General features: G+C 46.9%; 3 protein-coding genes across 6 annotated transcripts in view; 2 read left to right on the top strand and 1 right to left on the bottom strand.

Annotated features, from left to right (window-relative positions):
* Positions 1-259: 259 nt before the first annotated feature.
* Positions 260-2,677, bottom strand: TXNDC17 (thioredoxin domain containing 17). The gene is made up of 4 exons (XM_024565107.4): positions 2,317-2,677; positions 1,713-1,794; positions 1,206-1,281; positions 260-425 (listed from the first exon to the last, which is right to left on the bottom strand). The coding sequence occupies exons 1-4, from the start codon at positions 2,459-2,461 to the stop codon at positions 357-359; spliced, it is 372 nt and encodes a 123-aa protein (XP_024420875.2). The 5' UTR covers positions 2,462-2,677; the 3' UTR covers positions 260-356.
* A 422-nt stretch (positions 2,678-3,099) lies between these two features.
* Positions 3,100-6,723, top strand: LOC123480209 (collagen alpha-2(I) chain). The gene has a single exon (XM_045198879.3). The coding sequence runs from the start codon at positions 3,226-3,228 to the stop codon at positions 6,703-6,705; it is 3,480 nt and encodes a 1,159-aa protein (XP_045054814.2). The 5' UTR covers positions 3,100-3,225; the 3' UTR covers positions 6,706-6,723.
* A 1,557-nt stretch (positions 6,724-8,280) lies between these two features.
* The window catches only part of KIAA0753 (KIAA0753 ortholog), a 61,444-nt gene continuing 48,827 nt past the window's right edge, over positions 8,281-20,897 (top strand). For 2 of the 4 annotated variants that reach the window (XM_045198881.3, XM_053910431.2), the window contains exons 1-5: positions 8,281-8,417; positions 15,767-16,388; positions 18,981-19,087; positions 20,188-20,250; positions 20,657-20,872. In XM_045198881.3, coding sequence (XP_045054816.2) covers positions 8,331-8,417; positions 15,767-16,388; positions 18,981-19,087; positions 20,188-20,250; positions 20,657-20,872 — 1,095 coding nt within the window. In that variant the 5' untranslated portion in view covers positions 8,281-8,330. Of the gene's footprint in view, positions 8,418-15,766; positions 16,389-18,980; positions 19,088-20,187; positions 20,251-20,656; positions 20,873-20,897 lie in introns of those variants that run through there. The other 2 variants (XM_045198884.2, XM_045198883.2) reach the window with 2 other exon arrangements.

Raw genomic sequence — 20,897 nt, 5'->3', positions numbered from 1 at the left:
TATTTTAAAAATAACAGTTCTTTGTAAATTCATGGAATTTAAGGTAAAAGATCCTAACTCATTTAGAGATTTGGAAGCTGTCTACTCACTAGTAGGGGCTTTCACATATTTCTGTAACCTGCAATAATACATTCTTTTGTGCTATTACTACCACTCCTGAAGATTTATTTTACTTGTATCTTAAAGGTACCCACGTATTACAAACAAACTGAGGGTTCATGAGCCTTTTATACCACTCTATTGTTTATAGACGCACCAGTTTTTATGTTGTCATCATTATTTATTTATGGCTAACATGAATTCAAAGCAAGTATGCATATCAGGACATCCAAAGACACAATTGTCATCATCAAATGTTAATCTTCAGAGAACAACATCTCCACGAGGTTGGCCTGAAGACATTCAGATTCTACCAGTTTTTGAGGCTGCAAGAGAAGAACAGTCAAATTGCGACCCACAGCTACAAAATTGCTAGGAAAAGATAGGGTTGTTCAGTCTTGAATAACATAAATCTTGGAACAGAAAAGTATGCCATTCTGAAACTATCGACTAATTCTAACAAGTTTTATGAAATAGTTAAGATACCTACTCTAAGATGAATCATTAAAATAATTGGGTCTGAACTTGACTAAAACTGGAGACAGGCAGCCCAGGGCCATCCCCTCCCCTCAGTTCTTATTCAGAATCTCAGGGCCATGGCCAGAGGTGCCCTTTTCAACCAGAATTACGGATTGAATGGAAAACCACTGTCGATGCCAGTATTTAAAAAATCATATGTAGACCAGCTTTCTTGAGCACTGTTTATAGAACTTTAAAATAATAGCTTTTGAAAAGCATAAAAAAGCCCTGACAGGTGTGGCTCAATTGGTTGGGTGTCATCTCGCAAGGCAAAAGGTGGCCCGTTCGGTGCCCCACCTGGGCATATGCCTAAGTTGTGGGTTCAGTCCCCAGTCAGGATGCCTCCCTCCCTTCCCATATCTATAAATAAATAAGTAAATAAATGAAAATAATAAAAGCATGAAAAAGATGTAATATTTAGATATTTACATTATTAATAGTTTATTGGAACTGTCCACAGGGAATGGACTGAACAATGTGGTGTTTGGGATGAAATGTCAAGACCTTTCCACACTGGAATCCAGACCAGGTTAAAAAGGTTGACAGGGTGAATTGTAGCCCCAACATAGTTGAAGAAAGATACTCACTGTTCCATATTTAAGTAGTGTAGGCACTGCAGTTACTTTCAATTTTTTTCTGAAGTCATTATTTGGATCTTTCCAACTTTTTGAAAAGAAAAAGTGATCATGAAAAACATTCACTCGGTTTCTTACATTTTGTTTAATATTTAATATATTCCTACATTTAGCTTTTAGTATTCATTGTTTTTGTTGTAAACATTTTTAAAAAACCTTGAGGACTGTGACCTATTCCTCTGTGTAAAAGTTTTCATTTAAAGTGTAACTAAGCTATAAAATAAATGTAAAGACAATTAAGTTCTGAACTAACACCAGGCCAAATTTCATTATCCTTATCTCTAATATTCATACAAGCGGCTGAACGTCCAAAGTTCTAATTTGTATTTAACATCTTGTAATTGCTTCACTTAACACCCTGTATCTCAGACACAGAATCTGAGTCCCGAGGCCCTTCTGCCTGTTTGCAAGACTCTATCTAGCGCGTGCCTGAGAAATAGAGTACATATTGCCACTTACTAAGGTTTTTCTCCTACTTGGCAGTAGATGAACACACATCCTTCACAAATATGCTTCAGCCCCTCTCGTACGACTGGTTCAGCTTAAAAAAAAAAAAAGTTGATATAAAGTAATCACATTATAATCGGGCACTGAAAGTGTCCCTCTATCCTCCCCTCAGTGTTGGCTAAGGATTCAGACTTTAACCTGCAGTTAACTGAGGAGATGTTCTAGGTCAGGTGTGCTCTGCTTTGAGAGGCACTTTTAATTAAGGGTAACTCAGTCCCAGTCTTGATTTGCCCCCATGCCTCAGCGCCCAGAATGACAGGCAGAAACGCTGACCTACCCAAAAAGAGATCAACCGATGTCTCCAGTAAGACACTAATCACGGTGGGGAAGCGAAAAGCTTGAAAGGACCAGATTTCAAGATTACATAGGTCAAATGATATCAAGAGCACTCTAGGGGTGGGGATGAACTTAACCGGTGAGAAGGGAAGGGGGAGGGAAAGGAGGCAACACGACGGCTCAGACAGCCCATGGTCTTAAGACTCCCTCTGCCTCTTTCAATGCTGCCTAGGCCGTCTTGCCACTTCCTCTAGGCAGCAGCCCCGAATCCCGGCCTCACCCTGCACGCAGTCTGGGCACCAGCTTTTCCCTTCGGCGTCCTTAGAACCGGTAAAGTAGGCGAAAATGGTCTTGCCTTTGTGCTGCTCCACAGCCCGGCTGAAGTCCTCGAAGCCGGACACACTCACCTCCTCGTAAGGCGCCATCGGGAGAGAGCAGTGGGAATCCTTGGGTCGCACCGCCTACAGGCGTGGCCCCACGTGGGGCGGGGCGAACCCGTTTCCGGGCGGGCTAGGAGTACCGCGGTGCCTAAGGATCCCCAAGGCTTGGGGGGCTACGGGGACCTCTGAGGGCCAAAACACATCCGTACCGCCTTTCTGCTCTCGCTTCTCCGATCTCTCGGTTCCCGCTCCATCCCGAAACCTAGGCTGCTGCCCTAATCTGGTCTTGGCCCCCAACTCCTTGTACAGTGGCTGTAAACCCTACTGCCTTGCAACAGTTGGGCCTTTAGGTGACTTGGCAGCCGTTGGCGCTCCCAAGCCGCCCTGCGCCTGTTGCTATGGCGACCAGGCCAGCGGCCGGAAACGAGGCCTAATTGAGATTTCCCCCCCGCCTGCTTCCCAGTAGCCGCGCCTCGCCACCCCATGCCGGTTGGGCTGCTGCGGAGTTGGGGGGATTCTGGGAAGCTGCGTTAGGAGTCATGGACCTGGGGGAGAGGAGACCTTGACCCGAGGCAGATCCTGCTGCTGGGCGCCCCTAATTACCTATTCTCCTGCCTAGGCTTTAGGGTGGGGCCGGGACTGGGGAAAGGGGGTGCGGGACTGGGCGGGGGTGGGTTGGGGGTTGGGAGGAAGTAAGGCTGCGAGGTTGGAGTTGTGTGTGTGTGTGTGTTCGCGTGCACGTGTGGAGTATCCTTGGGAGCAAGGTGCCCTGGGTCTGCGTTGGGGCAGACGGGAATAGCCCTTGAGCTATGAGCTGGCCAACTGGCCGTGGCCTCTTGTCCAGGCTGCGCAGGGGCGAGCGAGCCGCACAGATGCCACGCCGCTGTATGCGGCTCAGCAGGCCCGGGTGCGGAGTTCGCAGGCTAAGGGGGAAGAGATGGGTTGCAAGGACGTCCCACGGCCGAAGAGTAAGGCGCCGGGTGAGGTCCTTGGTGTGGGAGACACGCTGTGTCAGTGCAGAAAGGCTGCAGCAGTGTCGGCAGCCACGGGGGAGAAGACAAGCGGCAGAGACAGCCGCTGCCGCGGGAGCCAACGAGGCTTCGAGGACTCCTGGCACTGCAGGCTCGATTGAGGCTGCAAGGGACCCTGGGGCTGTGTGGGTGAATGGAGCTGTGGGGGAACCCCAGGTGGTGGGGCCTGCGGGGTCTGTGTGGGTGACAGGCTCTGGGGAGGAGGAGCAGGCAGTTTATAGGAGTCCCCGGGGCTGTGAGAGGAAAGGTCGTCCTGGATCTATGGGGCATGAGAGCATTCTGGAGCTGTGGCTGAAGGTTCAGGCTATGAGGGCGGCTTCAGGATGTGGGGAAGGAAGCAGAGTCGAGCTTCATCCTGTACCTCCAGGAGAGGGGCCAGTTGAAAGGGGTGTACCTGGCCGAGCTTCATGGGTAGAGACCAGCCGGGGTGGTCTTACAGGACCGTGGGTGGAAGGACAGGTCAGGGCAGCCCGGCAAGCCTCAGGATTATCTACAGGCCTAGGGGCGGGTTGTGAGAGTTTCTCAGGCTTGTGTGGGCCGGGACAGGCTGTGAGGGTCCCACCTGTAGCTATGCCTGGGGCTGTAGAGATAAGCTCTGGGTTGGTCCCACCCCTGCTGGGGGGAGGACAAGCTGTGGGGATACCTGGGACTGTGGAGGAGAAAGGCTATGACCTTGCCCCAGGCCCTTGGGGAAAAGGACAGACTATGGGGGTGCCTGGCGCCATGGGATGGCCTGAAGCTGTGGAGGTACCCAGAGCTATAGAGGCAGAGGTAGGCTGTGGTGGTGCTCCAGGTCTGTGGGAGAGAGGGCAGTCAGTGCAGGTGCCGGGGGCTCTGGTACAAGAGGCAGTCTGTGGGGATACCCCAGGCTTATGGGGAAGGGGACAGACTGTGGGGGTACCCAGCGCTATAGAGGAGGAAGCTACCTCCATTGGTGCTCCAGGCATATGGCAGAGGAGACAAGCTCTGGAGGAGGTAGGCCCTGGGGGCATCCCTGACCTGTGGGGCACCAGAGAGCCTGTAGGGGTACCTTGTGCTTTTGAAGAGGAAACTAGATGTGGTGGTGACCCAGGGTTCAGGGATAGGGGACAAGCTGTGTGGGCAGAGACAGGCTCTGCAGGTGACCCAGGGTCATGGGAAGCTGTCCAGACGGCAGAGGTATCTGGTCCTGATGAACAGCAGGCAGGCCCTCTGGGTGCTCCAGGCCTGTGGAGTGTGGGACAGGTTATGGGAGTACCTAGAGCTTTGGGGAAGGAGGTGGGCTGTGGGAGTGTCCCAGGTCTGTGGGGGACCGACCAGCCTGTGGGTGTGTCCCAGGCTGGGGTGGTGCCAGGAGCCGTTGGAGAACAGACACGTTATGGGGGTATTCCAGGCCTGTGGGACAGGCAGCAGGCTCTGGGGGTGCCCCTGGCTGACTCAGTGCCAGGGGTGGTTGGGCAGGAGCCATGTTGTGAGAATGTCCTGAGTTTGTGGGAAAGGAGGCAGGCTATAGGGGAGCAAGAGGCTCTAGTGCCTACGGTTTTAGGGGTACCTGGGTGTGTGGAGCAAGAGACTGGGTATGAGGATGTTTCGTGTCTGTGCAGGAGGAGAGAACAAAGAAGGGAGCAGGCTGGGGGCTTGTCTGAGACAATAGGGATGTCCGAGGCATCAGGCATGCCCAAACACAGGTGTGCCCCAGCAGGGGTTCCCACAGCCAGGGGCGTACCTGGATCTGGAAGGGTGCCTACCGCTGTGTGGGTGTCTGGCCCTATGTGCCCAGAACTCAGCTCTAGAGATGTCTTGAACCTGTGGGAAAGAGTTCACTCTACTAGAATACCTATGGCTTCAGGGGTTCCTGTGGCTTCTGAGGAACTGCTTCCTGTGAGAGAGAATGCTGGTTCTGCGGCTTTCCCAGGATTATGGGGAGGGAGGCAGGTTATTGGGGTTCCCGAGACCGATAGGGTTTCTGTGGCTCCGGAGGTACCTGGCCTTGTTGAGGAGGAGACTGGCTCTGGGGGTGTCCCAAGGTCTTGGGGAAGGAGACAGAGTGCCAGGGTTCCTGTGGCTGCTGTTGAGGTGCCCAGGGCTCCTGGGGTGCCTTGCCCTCTAGGGGTGGAGACTGGTCCTGGGGGTTTCTCACACTTGCCAGGAAGGAGACAGATTGCAGGAATACCTGTGACTACAGGAGTGTGCATAACTGGTGGGGCGCCTAGGCCTGTGCAGGAGGAGTCTGGTTCTGGAGGTGTCTCAGGCTCGTCGGGGGAGAGAGAAGCAGTGCAAGGACCTGCAGATGCCAAGGGCCCCACAGGGATGGTGATGCCCGCCACTGCCCGGGTGCCTGGGCCCATGGGGGAAAAGGGCCCTGGGAGCATCTCAGACCTGTTGAGAGGGAGACAGACTGCAGGGGTATCCGTGGCTGTAGGGCTGTGCACAGACCCAGCGGCGCCTGGGCCTGTAGGAGAGGAGACACTCTCTAGGGGTCTCTTGGGCTTATCAGGAAGAAGACAGACTGCGGAGAAGCCTGCGGCTGCTAGAGTTTCCATGGCTGCGGGAGTGCCCCCCACAGCTACTGGGGCTCCTGGGCCGATGGTGGGTGACACCAGCTCTAAGGATGTCTCAGGTGTAGGGGGGAGGAGAGTGGCAGCTGAGAGGCCCACTGCTGCCAGGCCTCCCGGACCTGGGGATGGGGAGACTGGCTCTGAAGGTGTCTCGGGTCTGTGGAGACAGAGACCCGATGGACAAGTCCCTGGGGCTGTGAGGGCACCCCTGTCTTTGGGGGTGCTTGCAGCTGTAGGAGTCCCTGTGGTGGGGCGCGTGCCTGCTGTGGTGTGGGTGACTGGGTCTGCAGGAGAAGAAAGGAATGCTGCTGTCGCAGGCCTCACAGTGTTAAGGAGACAGTCCGTGGAGGGACCTGGGGCTTCAGGGGAAGAGACAGGAGGTAGGAGTGTCCAGGGGCTGGCAGGGAGGAGCCAGGCGGTGGGAGTGCCTTACACCCATGGGCCAGGGGCCAGGTTATGGAGCTGTCCAGGATGTGTGGGGGGAGAAACAGACTGTGAGAATGTGCCAGGAGTTTCAGGGACAAGAAGGGCTGCGGGGGTGAGAGAAGCTGTGGACGTGTCCCCAGTTTCAAGGGAGGAAACCAGCACTGGCCCTTTCAGGGACCACCCGCCGCAGAGAGGGAGGGGACAGGCTGGACGAGTGTCTGGGATCAGAGCGAGGGGGGACAGTTTGGGAGAAAATTGTGCGGGGGAGGACAGACTGAGGGGGGCATTCCGGTAGTATGTGTAGGGAACAAATTGGGGGATCCTGGAACTCTTTGGGAGGGAACAGTTTGGGGGGAGATTTGTCCTGGTTGTGGGTGAAGGCATAGGCTCTAGGGGTGTCTCAGGGTGGGGGAAGAGAGATACTTTGTGGAGAAGCCCCTGGTATGTGGGGTCACATTGGGTGGGAGCAGTTGGAAGGGGACAGGTTGCAAAGAGAAAGGTGTCCCAGCACTTTGTACAGGGGGACAGTTTAGGGGTGGGTGTCCCCAGACTGTGTGTGTGTGTGTGTGTGTGTGTGTATGTGTGTGTGGTGTCACTTGAGCTCTCCTGGAACTGTGGGACTCACCTCGTATTTTTCCCGGTACAGAATGGATTATTAGGCATCTAGCATCCTGGGGGAGAGCGTTGAGCACGAAAGTTGCAGTTGCCCTGGCCCCAGTTCTGCTGACGCCCCTGAACTGGCGCTAGCAAGCCACTGGGGATTGCCTTGCTCATGTGCCTCCTCCCGTCTTCGTTTTTGATCGTGTCTGTACAGCCTTAGAAATAAGGAATCTTGGACAGCTGCCTTTATATTCCTTCAGATATGTCTGTCTTTAAGCAAATCCGGTCTACAAATGTTGGGTTTATTTAGAAGCTTAAATTAGGGATTTTTTTTTTAAAACCTTATTTTCCCAATTGATTTTCTCTGGGATTCTTCGAGAGAACAAATTCCCCAGTACACCTAACACTAGCCAGTTTATGGGAAATCAACTTAATTCAACAAATGTTGAGTTAAATTGTCTACTATGCTCAAAGCACTGTGTTGTGGGAACTATCAGAGAAGAGCAAGACAAGGCCCTTACCCTGAAGGAACCTTGTCTAGCTGGGAAGATGAGACTATACCTGTGAAATAGGTAAATAACAACCTGAGACAAATGTGTGGTGAGCACGTGATGAGTGCAGGGCTGATACAGTGTCCATAAGGAGGCATGCAGAACAGGGAGAGGCCGTGATAGTGAGTGTAGCTCGGAACAGCGTACAGGACACTTTTGTGTCTTCTCTCCACTGTGTGCACACGGGGTGCGGGGGAGGTGGGGGAAATTGGAGACTGGAGAGGTCATTCAGTTAATGGCAGATCCTGGCCTAAATCTAGGTATTCTGATGCTGCAGGTTTACTTACAATCGTTCAGTTCCGTCCTTTGGAGCTACCGAGTAAAGCGTAACTACTTTCTGACTAACGGCTAGGATTTACTAACGTAGAATGTGTGTCCATAAAATACCCTGCTGGGAAGTGCTTGTTGACCGTAGCAGAGCTCTGTTTTTAGAATAACGTCTAAGTAAAGACCCTCGAGATTTGAAATTTGGAATGAAAAGGGCTCAAGAGATTGTCAGTAGTGTCCCCTTCTCTTGGAAAGTAGAATTTCAAAAGTGTACTTGCTTTTGTAGAGGGAAGGAACAATTGCATACCTATCTTTAAGCATGCGCTCTTTAGTGTGAGGTTGCTATGGACTACTTCTAGAATGTTGTATTGTCTTGTACTTATTCTTTTCCTTTGTTTGAAGACTCTTGGTCTGAAAGTGACTGTGTTCATTCCAGACAATGTTTTTGGGAGGAACTGTTGGCCGATAACTGAGCTTTCGCTGTTGTTCTGCACGGTCTGACATGATGGGACCAGCTTCAACCTGCGTTCATCTAGCATCTAGTGTTCAGCTTGATGGGCGGGGTGATCCCTGGAGACTTCAGGCCCAGGTAGGTTTGTGTTCCTTCATATTTTCATTATGAAACATTTCAAACATAAAAGTTGAAAGAATAGGATAAGAACACCTTTTTAATCTTCTATTTCAACAGTTGTGACAGTTTGTCCATTTTTCGGTCCACCCTTCTCTCTCAAATTGTTGCAGAACCATTTCGGAGTTGCAGACGTCGTGGCTCATCTAAATATTTCCAGATACTGATCCTAAAAATAAACTCTTCTACTTTGCTGTAATGCCATTCACTAAGAAATGGACAAAAAATTTTCCTAATATTGTCGAACAACCAGTCTATTGTATTGAACTTCATCCAGTTGTACCCAAAATACCTGTGTATTATGAAAACCTTCAAACACACAGCGAAGTCGAGTGTCACAGTGAACGCCTAGACTCCACTGCTGTTTCACTGTATTTGTTTAATTGCATATCTGTCCTTCAGTCCATCTCTCTAGAATCCATTAATCAGTCCGTCTTATTTTTTGACCTATATCAGAGTAAATTTCAGACACAGGTACCCTATATTTCAGCATCAGGCATATCATATACTAGAATTCATTCTTTACCTTTTCTTTTGATAAAAACTTTACACCTGAAATGAATATGTTGAAGTGTGTACATCTTAATCATATCTGCTGAGTATTGACAAATGTATACATTTTTAAAAAATACTTATTTATTTTTTATTTTTAGAGAGAGGGGAAGGGAGAAAGGAAGAGAGGGAGAGAAACATCAGTGTGTGGTTGCCTCTCACACACCCCCTACTGGGAACCTGTCCTGCAACCCAGGCATGTGTCTGTGGCTTGACTGGGAATCGAACTGGCGACCCTTTGGTTTGCAGGCTGGCACTCAGCCACTGGAGTCTCTTTTTTAAGAAGATTTTTAAGGGAGGGGGAAGGAAGGAAGGAGAAAGAGGGAGGGAGACATTAATGTATAGTTGCCTCTCACATACCCCCAACTGGGGATCTGGCCCACCACCCAGGTGTGTGGCCTGACTGGGAATCGAACTGGCAACCCTTTGGTTTGCAGGGTAGTGCTCAATTCATGGAACTATACCAGCCAGGGCAAATGTATATACTTTTGTAACCTTTTTCAAGATACAGGTCATTTCCATTACCCCTGAAAATTCTTTTATGCCTCTTCCTAGACAATCTCCACCTTGCCCTCCAGAAACAACCACTGTTCTGATTTTTTTCCACCACAGATTAGTTTTGCCTGTTCTAGAACTTCATAGAAATGGAATCATGTGGGGTGCCTCTGCCCGCAGGCCCTCCCCCGCCCAGCCGCCACAGATAAGAATAAGTCTACCAAGACAAGATCTGCTTGGGGAGGAAAGGTAGCCAATCTTTCAAAGGAGAAGGACCAGGAACCTGTTCCTCAAAGGGTTTCTATTGGGCTTAATTTGCTTAGGAATACAGGGTGTGTAGGTAAAGCTCATCAGTCATTGTCAGGCAGAAATGATTAAACAATAGATAACATACAGAGAACTCTGAGGGCTTATTCTGAGTCAGGGTCAAATAGTTAAAGGGCCATAAAACTTTGGGGAAACAAACTAATTTCATGCTTAGACCCTTACTTAAATTGAGGGTATTAGCAAAATAAGTTTCACAGGATTCTATGCATTCTTTCTTAGGCCTGATAGCCCCAGGGAACCCACCCTTTCCAGCACAGGGCCGCACCCCCCTCCAGCATTGTTTCAGGCTTAAGTCATCAGGGGAAGTAAGGCAGCCAAGAGATTAGGAGACGTGTTGCAGACAGAAAGAGGACTCAGGCTATGTCAAAGCCCAGGGGTAAGGGTCCCATCACTCCCTTTTTCTATAGCCCCCCAAGTCCTTCCCTGAGGGCCCCTTCCGTGACTGTGCCTATCTTAGGTCATCCCTCCCTTGAGGAATCTTACTTGTCATTGGCTAACTGGTCCAGCTCAGGGCCAAGCAGGGTAAAGGGAACAGAGGCGGGGCTCCTGCCAGGAAGATAAGCTTTGTCTCCTTAGTGGCTTATGGCCCCAAGGTCTCTCACTCAGCCTTAGCCATAGGGGGTTACAGCTGCTGAAACCAGACAGGGCTGTTTCCAACAGAATCATATGCTGTATACTCTTACGGAAGGCTGTTTTCAATGGGCATAATGGTTTTAAGATTCATCCATGTGTTGGATGTATCAGTAATTTGTTCTGTTTTAATACTGAGTAGTATTCCATAGCAGGACTGCACTACCATTGGTTTATCCATTCTTCAGTTGATGGACACGTGGGCCATTTCTCATTTGGGCTCTTATAAATGAGGGTACTGTGGACGTTCTTGTACAGACCTTTTCATGTACATGTTTTGTATTTCTTGGGTAAATACCTGAGAGTAAAATCTCTGGATCATAGGGTAGGTGTATATATAATTTTTAATAAACCAACAGACCTTTTTCCAAAGTGGTTTTACCATTTTACATTCTTATGAACATTGAGTGAGCTCCTCAGTTGCTCTGCATCTTTGCCAACACTTGCTGTGTTTTTTTTAAGTTTAGCCATTTTGGTGGGTGTGTAGTAATACCTCATCGTGGTTTACAAAGAAAAATTTTTTAATTTTGACTGGTAGAAGAGATGTAAGAATTGTGCATAGAATTCCTGGATACTCTTCTCCCAGAATCTCCAAATATTAACATTTTACTACATTTTCCCTCCCTTTTTCTCCTCCCCCCCCCCCCCCCCCCCCCCCCGCTGCCCCCATTATTTCTAAACTGAGCAAGTGTGCTGCAAGCATCATGTCCTTTACCCCTAAGGACTTGTGTGTGTATTTTCTGAAAGCAAGGTCTTCTCTTAAATAATCACAGTACGGTGCTCAAAGTCAGGAAGTTAACGTTAAAGTGATGCCTTACGGAAATTTGTTAGTTGTCTCGGTAACGTCCTTTATAGCAAAAGACAGTCCAAGGTCATGAGTCGCATTCGTTACCATGTTTCTTTAATTTCCTTTCCTCTGAACAAGTTGAGTCTGTCCTTGTATTTCGTGACATTTACATTTTTGAAAAACACAGGCCAGTTATTTGAGGATTTTTCTCTCAGTTTGGGTTTGTCTGACATTTTCTCCTAATTAAATTCAGGTTTTGCCCTTGTGGTGGGAAATCACTGAAGCCACGCTGATTTCTCCGAGCATCCTATCAGGAGGTGCATGCTGTCGATTTAGTCCCATTACTGGCACTGCCAGGCTGAAGCAGGTGATTCAGGGAGTGTCTGCCAGCTTCTCCACTGTGAAGTTACCCTTTTACCTTCTGTAATTGGAAGTATCTGTCTTTGAGACTTAGTATCTTTTTACCCCCCAAACTTCCGTCCATTAGTTTTAGCGTTCATCGATGACTTTCTGCTTGAATCAGTTTTTTATTATGATGGTTGGAAAATGTCTCCTTCCTTCCTCCCTTTCTCCCTTCCTCCCTTCCTCCCTTCTCCCCTTCTCCTTTCCTCCCTTCCTTCCCTCCTATTGGAGCAGACTCAGTCTTTATTCAATAGTTCATAATCTTTTACTATTACTAATTACTTTTTATGTTCATATATATATTTTGATGTTCAAATGGTCTCTGACTAGGTCTGTGAGAGCCACCTCAAGCTGATTCCAATGGCCCTTTCATTTGTTTTCATCAATCTTTGACCAAAAGGTGATATTTCAGGCTTAACAGGTGATTTTCACTGTTCCAGTCCTAGAATCGGCCATTTATTCAAAGAGCGTTTGTCACTTTAATGGAGAATGGAGTTTAGAAATCAGTATCTGGACACTGGATACGCTCACTGATTCTCAGGTGTCATTGTTCCGAGGCCCTGTCAGGGGACATAACTGGGGGGTAGATGGATGTACTTCTGTGGCCATATGTGCATACATTCATGTCTACACTCACATCCGTATCCCTCCCTCTCTCTCCTTCCCTTTCTCTCTCTCTCTCCATTTTTCCCCTTTCTGTGTATCTGTCTGCTTGCCACTATATTAAAACCTGTGAGTTCACACAGATATTTCCAACTGCAATTCAACACTCTCCATATTTGTAATTCCCTTGTTCAACAATGTGAAACCTCACTCCAGTTATCCACTATCTATCTACTTATTTGCTCAGTCCTAGAATGTGCAAAAATATTTCAGAATTTTAATCCATGCCTCTGCAAAAAGAGAAGCCTACAAATTAAAAATTTCAATATTTTTAGAGTACTTTTTATTTTTAGTCTGAGGTCATATTGTCCAAATGCTATGTTCAGAAGTTCATTGGGTTAATTTTTTTTTAACCCTCACTTTTTAGTGTGGTTATGTTATTCATTGGAAATTCATTTTGTTTCATTGTTAGTGTTCATTTTTAGGGCTTTCCTTTATCCTTATTAATTTTATTTATTCCCTTCTTCCTCTCCTCCTTTCTTCTCTCCCTTCCTTCCTGTCTCTCTAGTATCTGTGAACCTCAACATGGTTCCAAATATACCTGTACAAAAAATTATATTCAGAGAGGTATTATCTCTTCTTCATTCCTCTCCTTTCTGTTACGGGACAGAGGGTCTGGCCCTGAGCCAGTGGTGTGTGGGTGCTTGATTTCGTGTGGGAAAGATTTCACAGCACGAGTCCAGGCGACTGTATAAGGGTGCAATGATTAATGCTAGGGACAGTGAAACAAGGAAGGGCTCAGCATAGAGGAGGCAACAGGAGAGACCAGGCTCAGCTGCCTTAACTCACTGGGAAGTCAGAGAAAAGGGGCCACTGGGGATGGGTTCAAGGGGTTAGCCTGGGCTGAGCCACCACTGCCTATTGCTTGCCTGATTTCAAGTCTTTTGGGGACCCTTCGAGTTTAGGAGATGCGTGCCTGTGGGGGAAGAAGAGAGGAGAGAAGGGAAGAAGAGATGGGGCCAGCTGCTCCCCAGAGGGAAAACGCTTATGCGCCTGGGTCCTTTGTCTTGAGGGTTTTATATCTCTTGCGGGCAGGAATTGGAGGGGAGTTTTCAGGGGAGGGTTTCAGCAGAATATTCATCAGTTTTCCAGGTGTGACCCTTCGGGGTCCTGGTCTCCTCTGATCCATCAGTGACGGGGCAGGGGATCTTTACTCACTGCAGCTGGTCCTGGCATTGCCCACCTGATTTTGCTGCTTTTCTGGGCCTGGAGCTAAAACACAACTGAGGCCTAGATGTTATCCCAGGGAGGCGACCTTCTGCATCTGCTTGTGCATCTGCAATTGCTCCGCCGGTTTGTACAGCTCTCTGTCTCAGTTTCCCTACTTGTCCTGGCCTACTGGCCTGACTCATTTCCACCCGGTTCCTACCCATACCCTACAGATACCTAATCTTAATAGTTTGATTTTTCTTTCATGTGTTTCTTTTTGTTCAAATGATCAGATGTGTGTATATTTTCTCACAATATGTTTTTCCCCTTTTTTGATGGTATTACAGGTATTCTTTGCACTTTGCTCTTTTTCCTGAACAGTGTATCTGAGAAGTCCCTCCACATCAGGTCACAGAGATCTTCCTCACTCATGTTTACTTTTTTATAGCACTCCTTTGGGTGGATATAGCATAATTTATTCAGCCATCTCCTACTTGGGCATTTAGGTTGATTCCAGTACTGTGCAGTCACAAACAATACAGGGGCGAGTAACCCTTTGCATAGTATTGGGGGGGTGTCTTCAGGGGAAATTGCTGTGAGCGAGGCTGCTGGGTCAGAAAGCAAGCACAGGCACCTTTGTTAGATGTTGCCAACCCCCCTCCCCAGGATTGTGCCGATTTGCTCCCCGCCCGCAGTCCGTGGGAGCGGCTGTGCTTTCACGGCCTCACCGCTACCATGCGCTGCCAGGCCCTTTACAGTTTTGCTAATGTGTTGCTGTTTCAGTGTTTTATTAGTTTGTATTTTTATGAGATTGACCAATTTTTTATGTTTAAGGGCCATTTTTATATATAATTTTGGTAAGTTGTCTGTTCAAGTGTTATTTTCTGTTGAGTTTTGGTTTTTTTGATGTTATCCGTCAATCTTTAAGATTTCTTTATATTTAGGGAGCCCTCTGTATTTACAAGTATTAGTTGTCCTTTGAATTTTTTATGGTATTTTTGAACCATAAAAAACAGGTAGAAGTTGTTTCTAAAATCTTTATTTTAATGTAATGAAATTTTGTCACTCTTTCCTTTTAATTGCATATGGATTTTGAGTGAGAAAGTCTTTCCCTACACCCAGGTCAAAGAGGAATTCACCCATATTTTTTCCTAGTACTTACATTAAATCCCCCAGGTACTTTAGGTTGTTTTTAACCTTGGGAAGACCTTGTCTGTATTAAGGCTATAAGTTTGAAGTAGTGTTTATCAATATGTGTGTATTCTTCCATACTGTTTATTTTTCTTTCTCTTAATTTCTGGTGAGGTTTATAACTGCTTTTTTTCCCCAAAATACTGTCTTGAAGTTTTATGACAATGGGTTTATTTTAAACTGACTCCTCACGCACGTGATTACACGAACATGCTTCATCGCAGAAGCTGGGGCGGCCGTCCCCCAGACAGAGGCGCCGCGGCCCAGGCCGCATTGAGTTTGTTGTTGACACGCCCAAAGCTGTGGAGTTGTTTGCTGCCTTTGACCTGGAAATTCCAGAATAGATCATTTGTCCTAAGGAAATACTCAGAAAAGAGGGAAAAAATTAAATGTATAGAAAAGCTGGAATAATCTAAATGTTTAATAATAAAGTTATAATTAGGTTAATTGGGTTTTTGGAAATGCAACCATGAACAATAATGAAAACTGTGGGGATATGGAAATATGCCTATGTTAACTGAAAATCCAAACCAAATTTGTATTTGTTATGATGACAACTGAAGCCTGCATAAGAAGGTGTAAATGGCCTGTGGAGAGCAGCATGGACGTAGGTGCAGAATAACAGGTGTGGCCCACCACCAGAGGAAGACCTCAGGAAGGCCTGAAGAGATGTCGTCGAGTGGCGTAGGTCTGCTGTGGCTCAGTGCTGTGTCTGGCAGCAGTTTCGGGGAACGCTCATAATGGACTGTGTTGGTCACTTGCCGGGACCTGATATTTTGGAACAGGACAGACATCGTTAACTGGAGAGCTGAGGAGCTCGCTGGTTGCTGCTTGAAGCTTTTTGGGTTGACGTTTAGAGGAGGGCCCCGGCGTGCTGTTAGTAAACCGAAGGGTAGTGCCGTGGCGCTGCGTGGCTGCAGGGCGGAACTGGAGGGCTCGGTGAGGAGCGAGGGGTGTGAGAGTGGCTCATTCTGTCAGTACAAGATAAAAATTCCTTTCAGCACTAATAATCATGTGGGTAAATTTTTAGAAACTTGATTATAGACATATGCCAACTATACAAAATGTTATTTCTCTAATGAGTGCTTACTTTTATTTATTTAACTTTTTTAAGAACCAGCTGCAGTTCAATAAGAATGTTCCTACACATTCAAGCAACTTGGCAATCCGCTATTCTCCTCCACATGCCATTAAAATTGAGAAACTGAAGCACTTGAACAGCGAGTCCGACTGTTGTAAAGACTTGGATTTTAGACACGGTCCTGACCAAAGCAGTTCTGTTTCCTTTTCTATCATATCAGAAGAGAGACTTAGCCATGCTGTCCACCTCGCCAAAAGAGATATGAAACGAAGACAGTTTGAAGAACATGTAAGACATCATCTCAGAAGTCAGCTCCAAGTCTCTCAGAAACAAGGATACACCAAGCATGAAATGTCTGACCTTGGTGTGGACAGAAAGGAATTGAAGAATCAAGAGGTTTTTCATCGCAGCCACCAGCCGCCCAAAGCAGACGTTTCCAGCTCAGGTGCCAAGGTATACGTCTACACATCTCATCCAGGACAGTCAGATCTGACCGTGCCAAATTCGCCACCCACCCATGATCCAGGACTTCAGCCACATGCCAGGGTAGGTGACCACAAAAGCCTGTGTGAACACAGAAGCCTGCTAGAAGTTCAGCGACTCCAGAAAATATTGAACAATTGTATCCATAAAATTGAAGAAGTAACTAAAGAAGGTGAGAAAAATTGGTGAGAGTGGGATAGCTCAGACACATTCCTTCCTTTGGGACCCCAGCCCCATCCAGTTCCACTCCCTCTTCTGTCCCTAGAGCAAGCACTCATGACCAGACAGGTGGACTTTGAGTTTGCCCAGTGTATTTTTCTGAAGAGTTTTCCCTGCCCTAGTCCCTCCGTCCAGCAGATGCCCACGGCACAGCTCCTTTCCTGCAAGCTGCACTTGGTGATCGACTGACCAAGGGCCCAGCCCGGGGGCTGGGGTACCTGCTGTCTGAACCTTAGGTCTTCTGGCACCAGGGTGAAAATTATCCTGAAAAATTAATTTGTTTGAGAAAGAGCGTAGTGTATGTGCACTGTAGATTAAACCAGTTTTAATGTAGACAATGTTTAGATGAGTACACAGCAGTGACAAGGAAAGGGGCGGGTATACATGGAAAATACCTGACCACAGGGTAGAAAGGAAGTGGTGTAATCACCACGTACTGTTTTCTACAATTCTTCAGCATTCTCCAGGCCCTTATGTTTCCCTGGGGAGTAGAGTGTTGATTCCATATGGATAATTTGCGGTGACCACAGCCAATGAGTAGGGGACTCGAGGCCAGGTCAGACTTCAGGGAGCAGGCAGTTCAGCATCACATATGTTGTGTGAGGATAGTACCTAGTCTATGATGATCTTTGGCATTTAAATATTAATTTATATGTGCATATGTACATAAACGCAAAGTACAACAGGAATTTAAGGTGCCTTACAAAAATCCCTGTGGTTGAACGACATAGAACAAACACATAAATGAGGATATTGTGGCACAGGAGAAAATAAGGAAAAGAAAAACAAGATAGATTCAAGATGGGTTACAAATTGGTGTCTGAGCTTCCTAGCATCCAGCTAAAGAGAGAAGTGTGACCAGTTACAGAATTTACAAAGTCTAGAATAGAAAAAGCAATTGTGTAAGGAAAATAATTGTTGCACATGTGGAGGCCAGAAAAAAATGTCTCCTGTGGGCCTCCATAAAGAGTGTGTTGTGTAACATGATGAAGAATTAAAACCGTTCCTACATCAAGATAACAGGGGTGTTGAGATTAGTTTCTTACAATGTTGCTCAGTGTCAGTCTGTGGCATGTCCCCCTGGCATATGAGGGTGGAGGCCGTGTCCCCAGGGGAGAGAAGCCTAGAGGCCCACGCTCTGCTGATGTGGCTTTAGTACAGGGGGCTTCAGAGCAGAGCTTTTCAAACTCCGTGGGGAAGGACTGGGTCGAGGGGGCTTTGTTTTTTGTTTTGTTTGGTTTTGTAGTTAAAAATGTCAATCACAAATCAAAACTTTCTAAACTATAATAAAAATGTCATGACAATGGCACATTGCTATAGAAACGTGTAAGTGCCTACTTTTGGTTTCTGCATTTAGCTTGTTGTGGACTGGTAATCATTGGCAAGAACCCCTATCTGCAGCCCACCCTTTCAGCTGGGCCCTAAAATGCCCAGTTGTGCTTCCCAAGTGCTGCTCTGCACACTGGTTGCATCAGAATCACCTGCAGGGGGGGTAAATGGTGATGGAAGGAGACATGACTTGGGGTGGTGAACACACAATACAGTATACAGACGATGTGTTACAGAACTGTACACCTGAAACCTATAAAACCTTATTAGCCAATGTCACCCCAATACAGTCACTAAAGAAGACAAAAAAAGGAATCATCTAGAAGATGAGCAGTTAAAAACCCTGCCCGAGCCGGTTGCTGTGATAAATAAGTACATGAGTCCAGCGTCTCTCCACGCTGTGCCGGCCAACGAGAGACAGGCAGTTTGGCTTGTAGGCTCCTCTGAGGCTGCGTCTGTCCATACTTCCTTAATTTCAGGTTTTGATTTCTTCAAAAAGATTTTCATTAGCTGACGTTTTAATGAGTAAATATTAAATATTTGAATTTATAAAATGTACTTTATAAAGCACTGCTTTTATCTGACTTGTTTAATGGAGTTTTGCGTAAGAATACGTGTTGCATAAACATACTTGAAAACCGCCCACTGGGCAGAATGGGTGGGTTGCACACCCCTCAGGCAGTATTCCCGAAACATTTCTTTGAACTGACCTTTGAAAATGTGGGACACCATTGTATATGCGGGTGTCCTTCCTGACCAGCACATGAAGGCTTTGGACATTCACCTACTCTTCATGTGTTGGGAAGGATCTCTCTTTTGGATTCCAGAAAAGGAAGTGTAAAAGAAATCTTGTTAAAAAGTAGGCCAATAAAGGGTTTTTGAAAGAAAATAGAAAGCATTGTAGATTTTGGCTCAATGTAAAGAGTTTTAAAATAGTAAGAGGTGCTTCCCGTGGAGTAGGCAGCCCGGTGGCGTTTGGATCAGGAAATCCCGCTCCTGGGGGAGCCCAACCTGGGGCGTCCACGTGGCCCTGCTGAGTCAGCACACAGCCCGCCCTTCTGATCCAGTGGTTAATGAAAAATGACATTCGTTGTTGTGACGGCCCCGTTTTTATTCTTAAAGTAGAGTCCTTTGACTTACATTGTCTCTTTGAGTAATTGTGTTTTTGTGAGTTCTTATATTTGGTTTATAACCCACTTGGGGGGGATATTTTCAGAGAGAATGGAAGAAGCCTTGGATCCAGACGAAGAACGGCGGGTCCGGGTCAGGCGGCAGGAGCAAGCTGTCCGTTCTGCGCGCACGCTCTACGGCCTCCAGCAGCAGGTGCAGCGGCAGGGGGGGCGGGGCACTCGGCCTTGTGTGTGACCTTCTACAAGAATGTGTTTTCCTTTTGCCTCCGAAACCTTAGCACCACGGTGTCCTCTGTGAACTCTCATATGTTCGTGAAGCTAAACTTCCTGAACGCATGGACAAATAATTGTTCTCTTTTTTGTCATCTACCTTTAGGTGTGTGTATTGTCTCTGTAGCCAAACTCCTTAAATAGTGGTTTTTGACTTTTTGGTGTCATAGACTCTTGAAAATCTACTAAAAGCCATGGGTCCTTTCCCCATTAAAAAAAAGTTGCTTATACAGCACATTTTTCCAGACACAGTCAAGGGGATTAGTTGCCCCAAAACCCTTAGTCTCCAGTTAGGAATCCTCATCTTAGCAGAGAGGGACCATTTGTTTCCCATCTGTCTCATGTTTACAAGGTCCTAGGAACAGTGATAGTAAATAATCTGATCATCTTTATTGAATAGTAGACAATGAAGACTATGGTAAGTGTCTTTTAGGGCACGTTTAGTGGCTGGAAAATGAGCATTTACATTGTTCATGGGTAACTTTTTAAAAAATGTTTGTTTTACCTTTAAGGCCTTTTTAATTCATTTCTGGTCTTATTGCTTGAACCAAAAACTGGACCTTTTTATTTTAAAGAAAATGTATTTTGGGGGGGTTCTATTTCGGTCTTTTATATTGCTGCCAAAGAGATTGTTTTAAAACACAAATCTTACCCTGACAGACCTCTGCCTAAAGGACTTCAGGGGCCCTCTGTAACACACAGGATGGAAGCTACGTCTTCTAGCATGGCACTGAAGACTTTCTGGCCTGGCCCTCCTGGCTTTCCAGGGTCACCTCCCCCTTCACTCCTTCATGTTTCCTTCCTGTTACCCCGGGGTCCACGGGACGGACAGTGGGCCCTGTGGTCTAGTCACCGTCTCGAACTGGAAACCAGGAACAAAATATTTTGGGGGCGTAGGAATGAAGAGCCTCGTCTCATTTTCAAGTGACTTGAATTAAGAATGGTTAAATTTGGGTAAGACAAACTGTGTCCTCTTCTACAAAAAAGATACAAAGATTTCATGTTTTTCCCTTTACGAAACAGGTTAAAGAAATCCAGGAAGAATTGGATAAATTGAGTCCACGTAAGACTAAGCACACTCAGAAGGTACGCTGCAGTTCGATTATGATTAATACTCACCGTTTATCAGTTCAATTTCCAGTGTTGTGTTAGCGTCAGGTGTGTTCTCTGCACCAATGCTGTTTTCAGCGCTTGTAGAAACCTACTAGCGAGGGCAGGAGCACCTTCAGTATTCTGAACTTGGGGTTGTCTTCCAAATTCTCAGCAACAAGTTTTGTTGCTGCTGCTGCTGTAAGAAACTGAGAATTGGAAGGAAAAGACTTCGTCACTAGAAAGTCTTTAAACTTTATAATTCTCTTAACTATGACAAAGTTTTCACAATGGAAATAGCTCAATAGAGACAGAAGATAGACTCTAAGTAGTCTTAAGGATGGGGTTCATGTCAGGAAGTTCTGAGTGTTGAAATAACTTCTCACATTTCATTTATTGCCAGTCATGGGCAATGTCCAGGCTGGCAGCTGCCCACCGAGGAGCCATTCGGGCCTTACAGACGTTTGTCACTCTGTTCACGGACCGAGGGGAGCACCCAGTTCCTGCCCAGTATAAGGAACTGGGCAGTCTTATTCGCCAGCTTTCACTCTGTTCTGCCAAGTTGGATGCTGATTCGTCTGTTGCTGACGTCGTTGTAAATATCCTGCGTCAAATTGAGGTGTGAAATTGACTCTAATTGTTGT

The sequence above is a fragment of the Desmodus rotundus genome, chromosome 9 (assembly GCF_022682495.2).
Source record: "Desmodus rotundus isolate HL8 chromosome 9, HLdesRot8A.1, whole genome shotgun sequence".
Classification (NCBI taxonomy): Eukaryota; Metazoa; Chordata; class Mammalia; order Chiroptera; family Phyllostomidae; genus Desmodus; species Desmodus rotundus.
The sequence above is the reverse complement of the archived record's forward strand: the minus strand, read 5'-3'. Positions and strand labels throughout refer to the sequence as shown.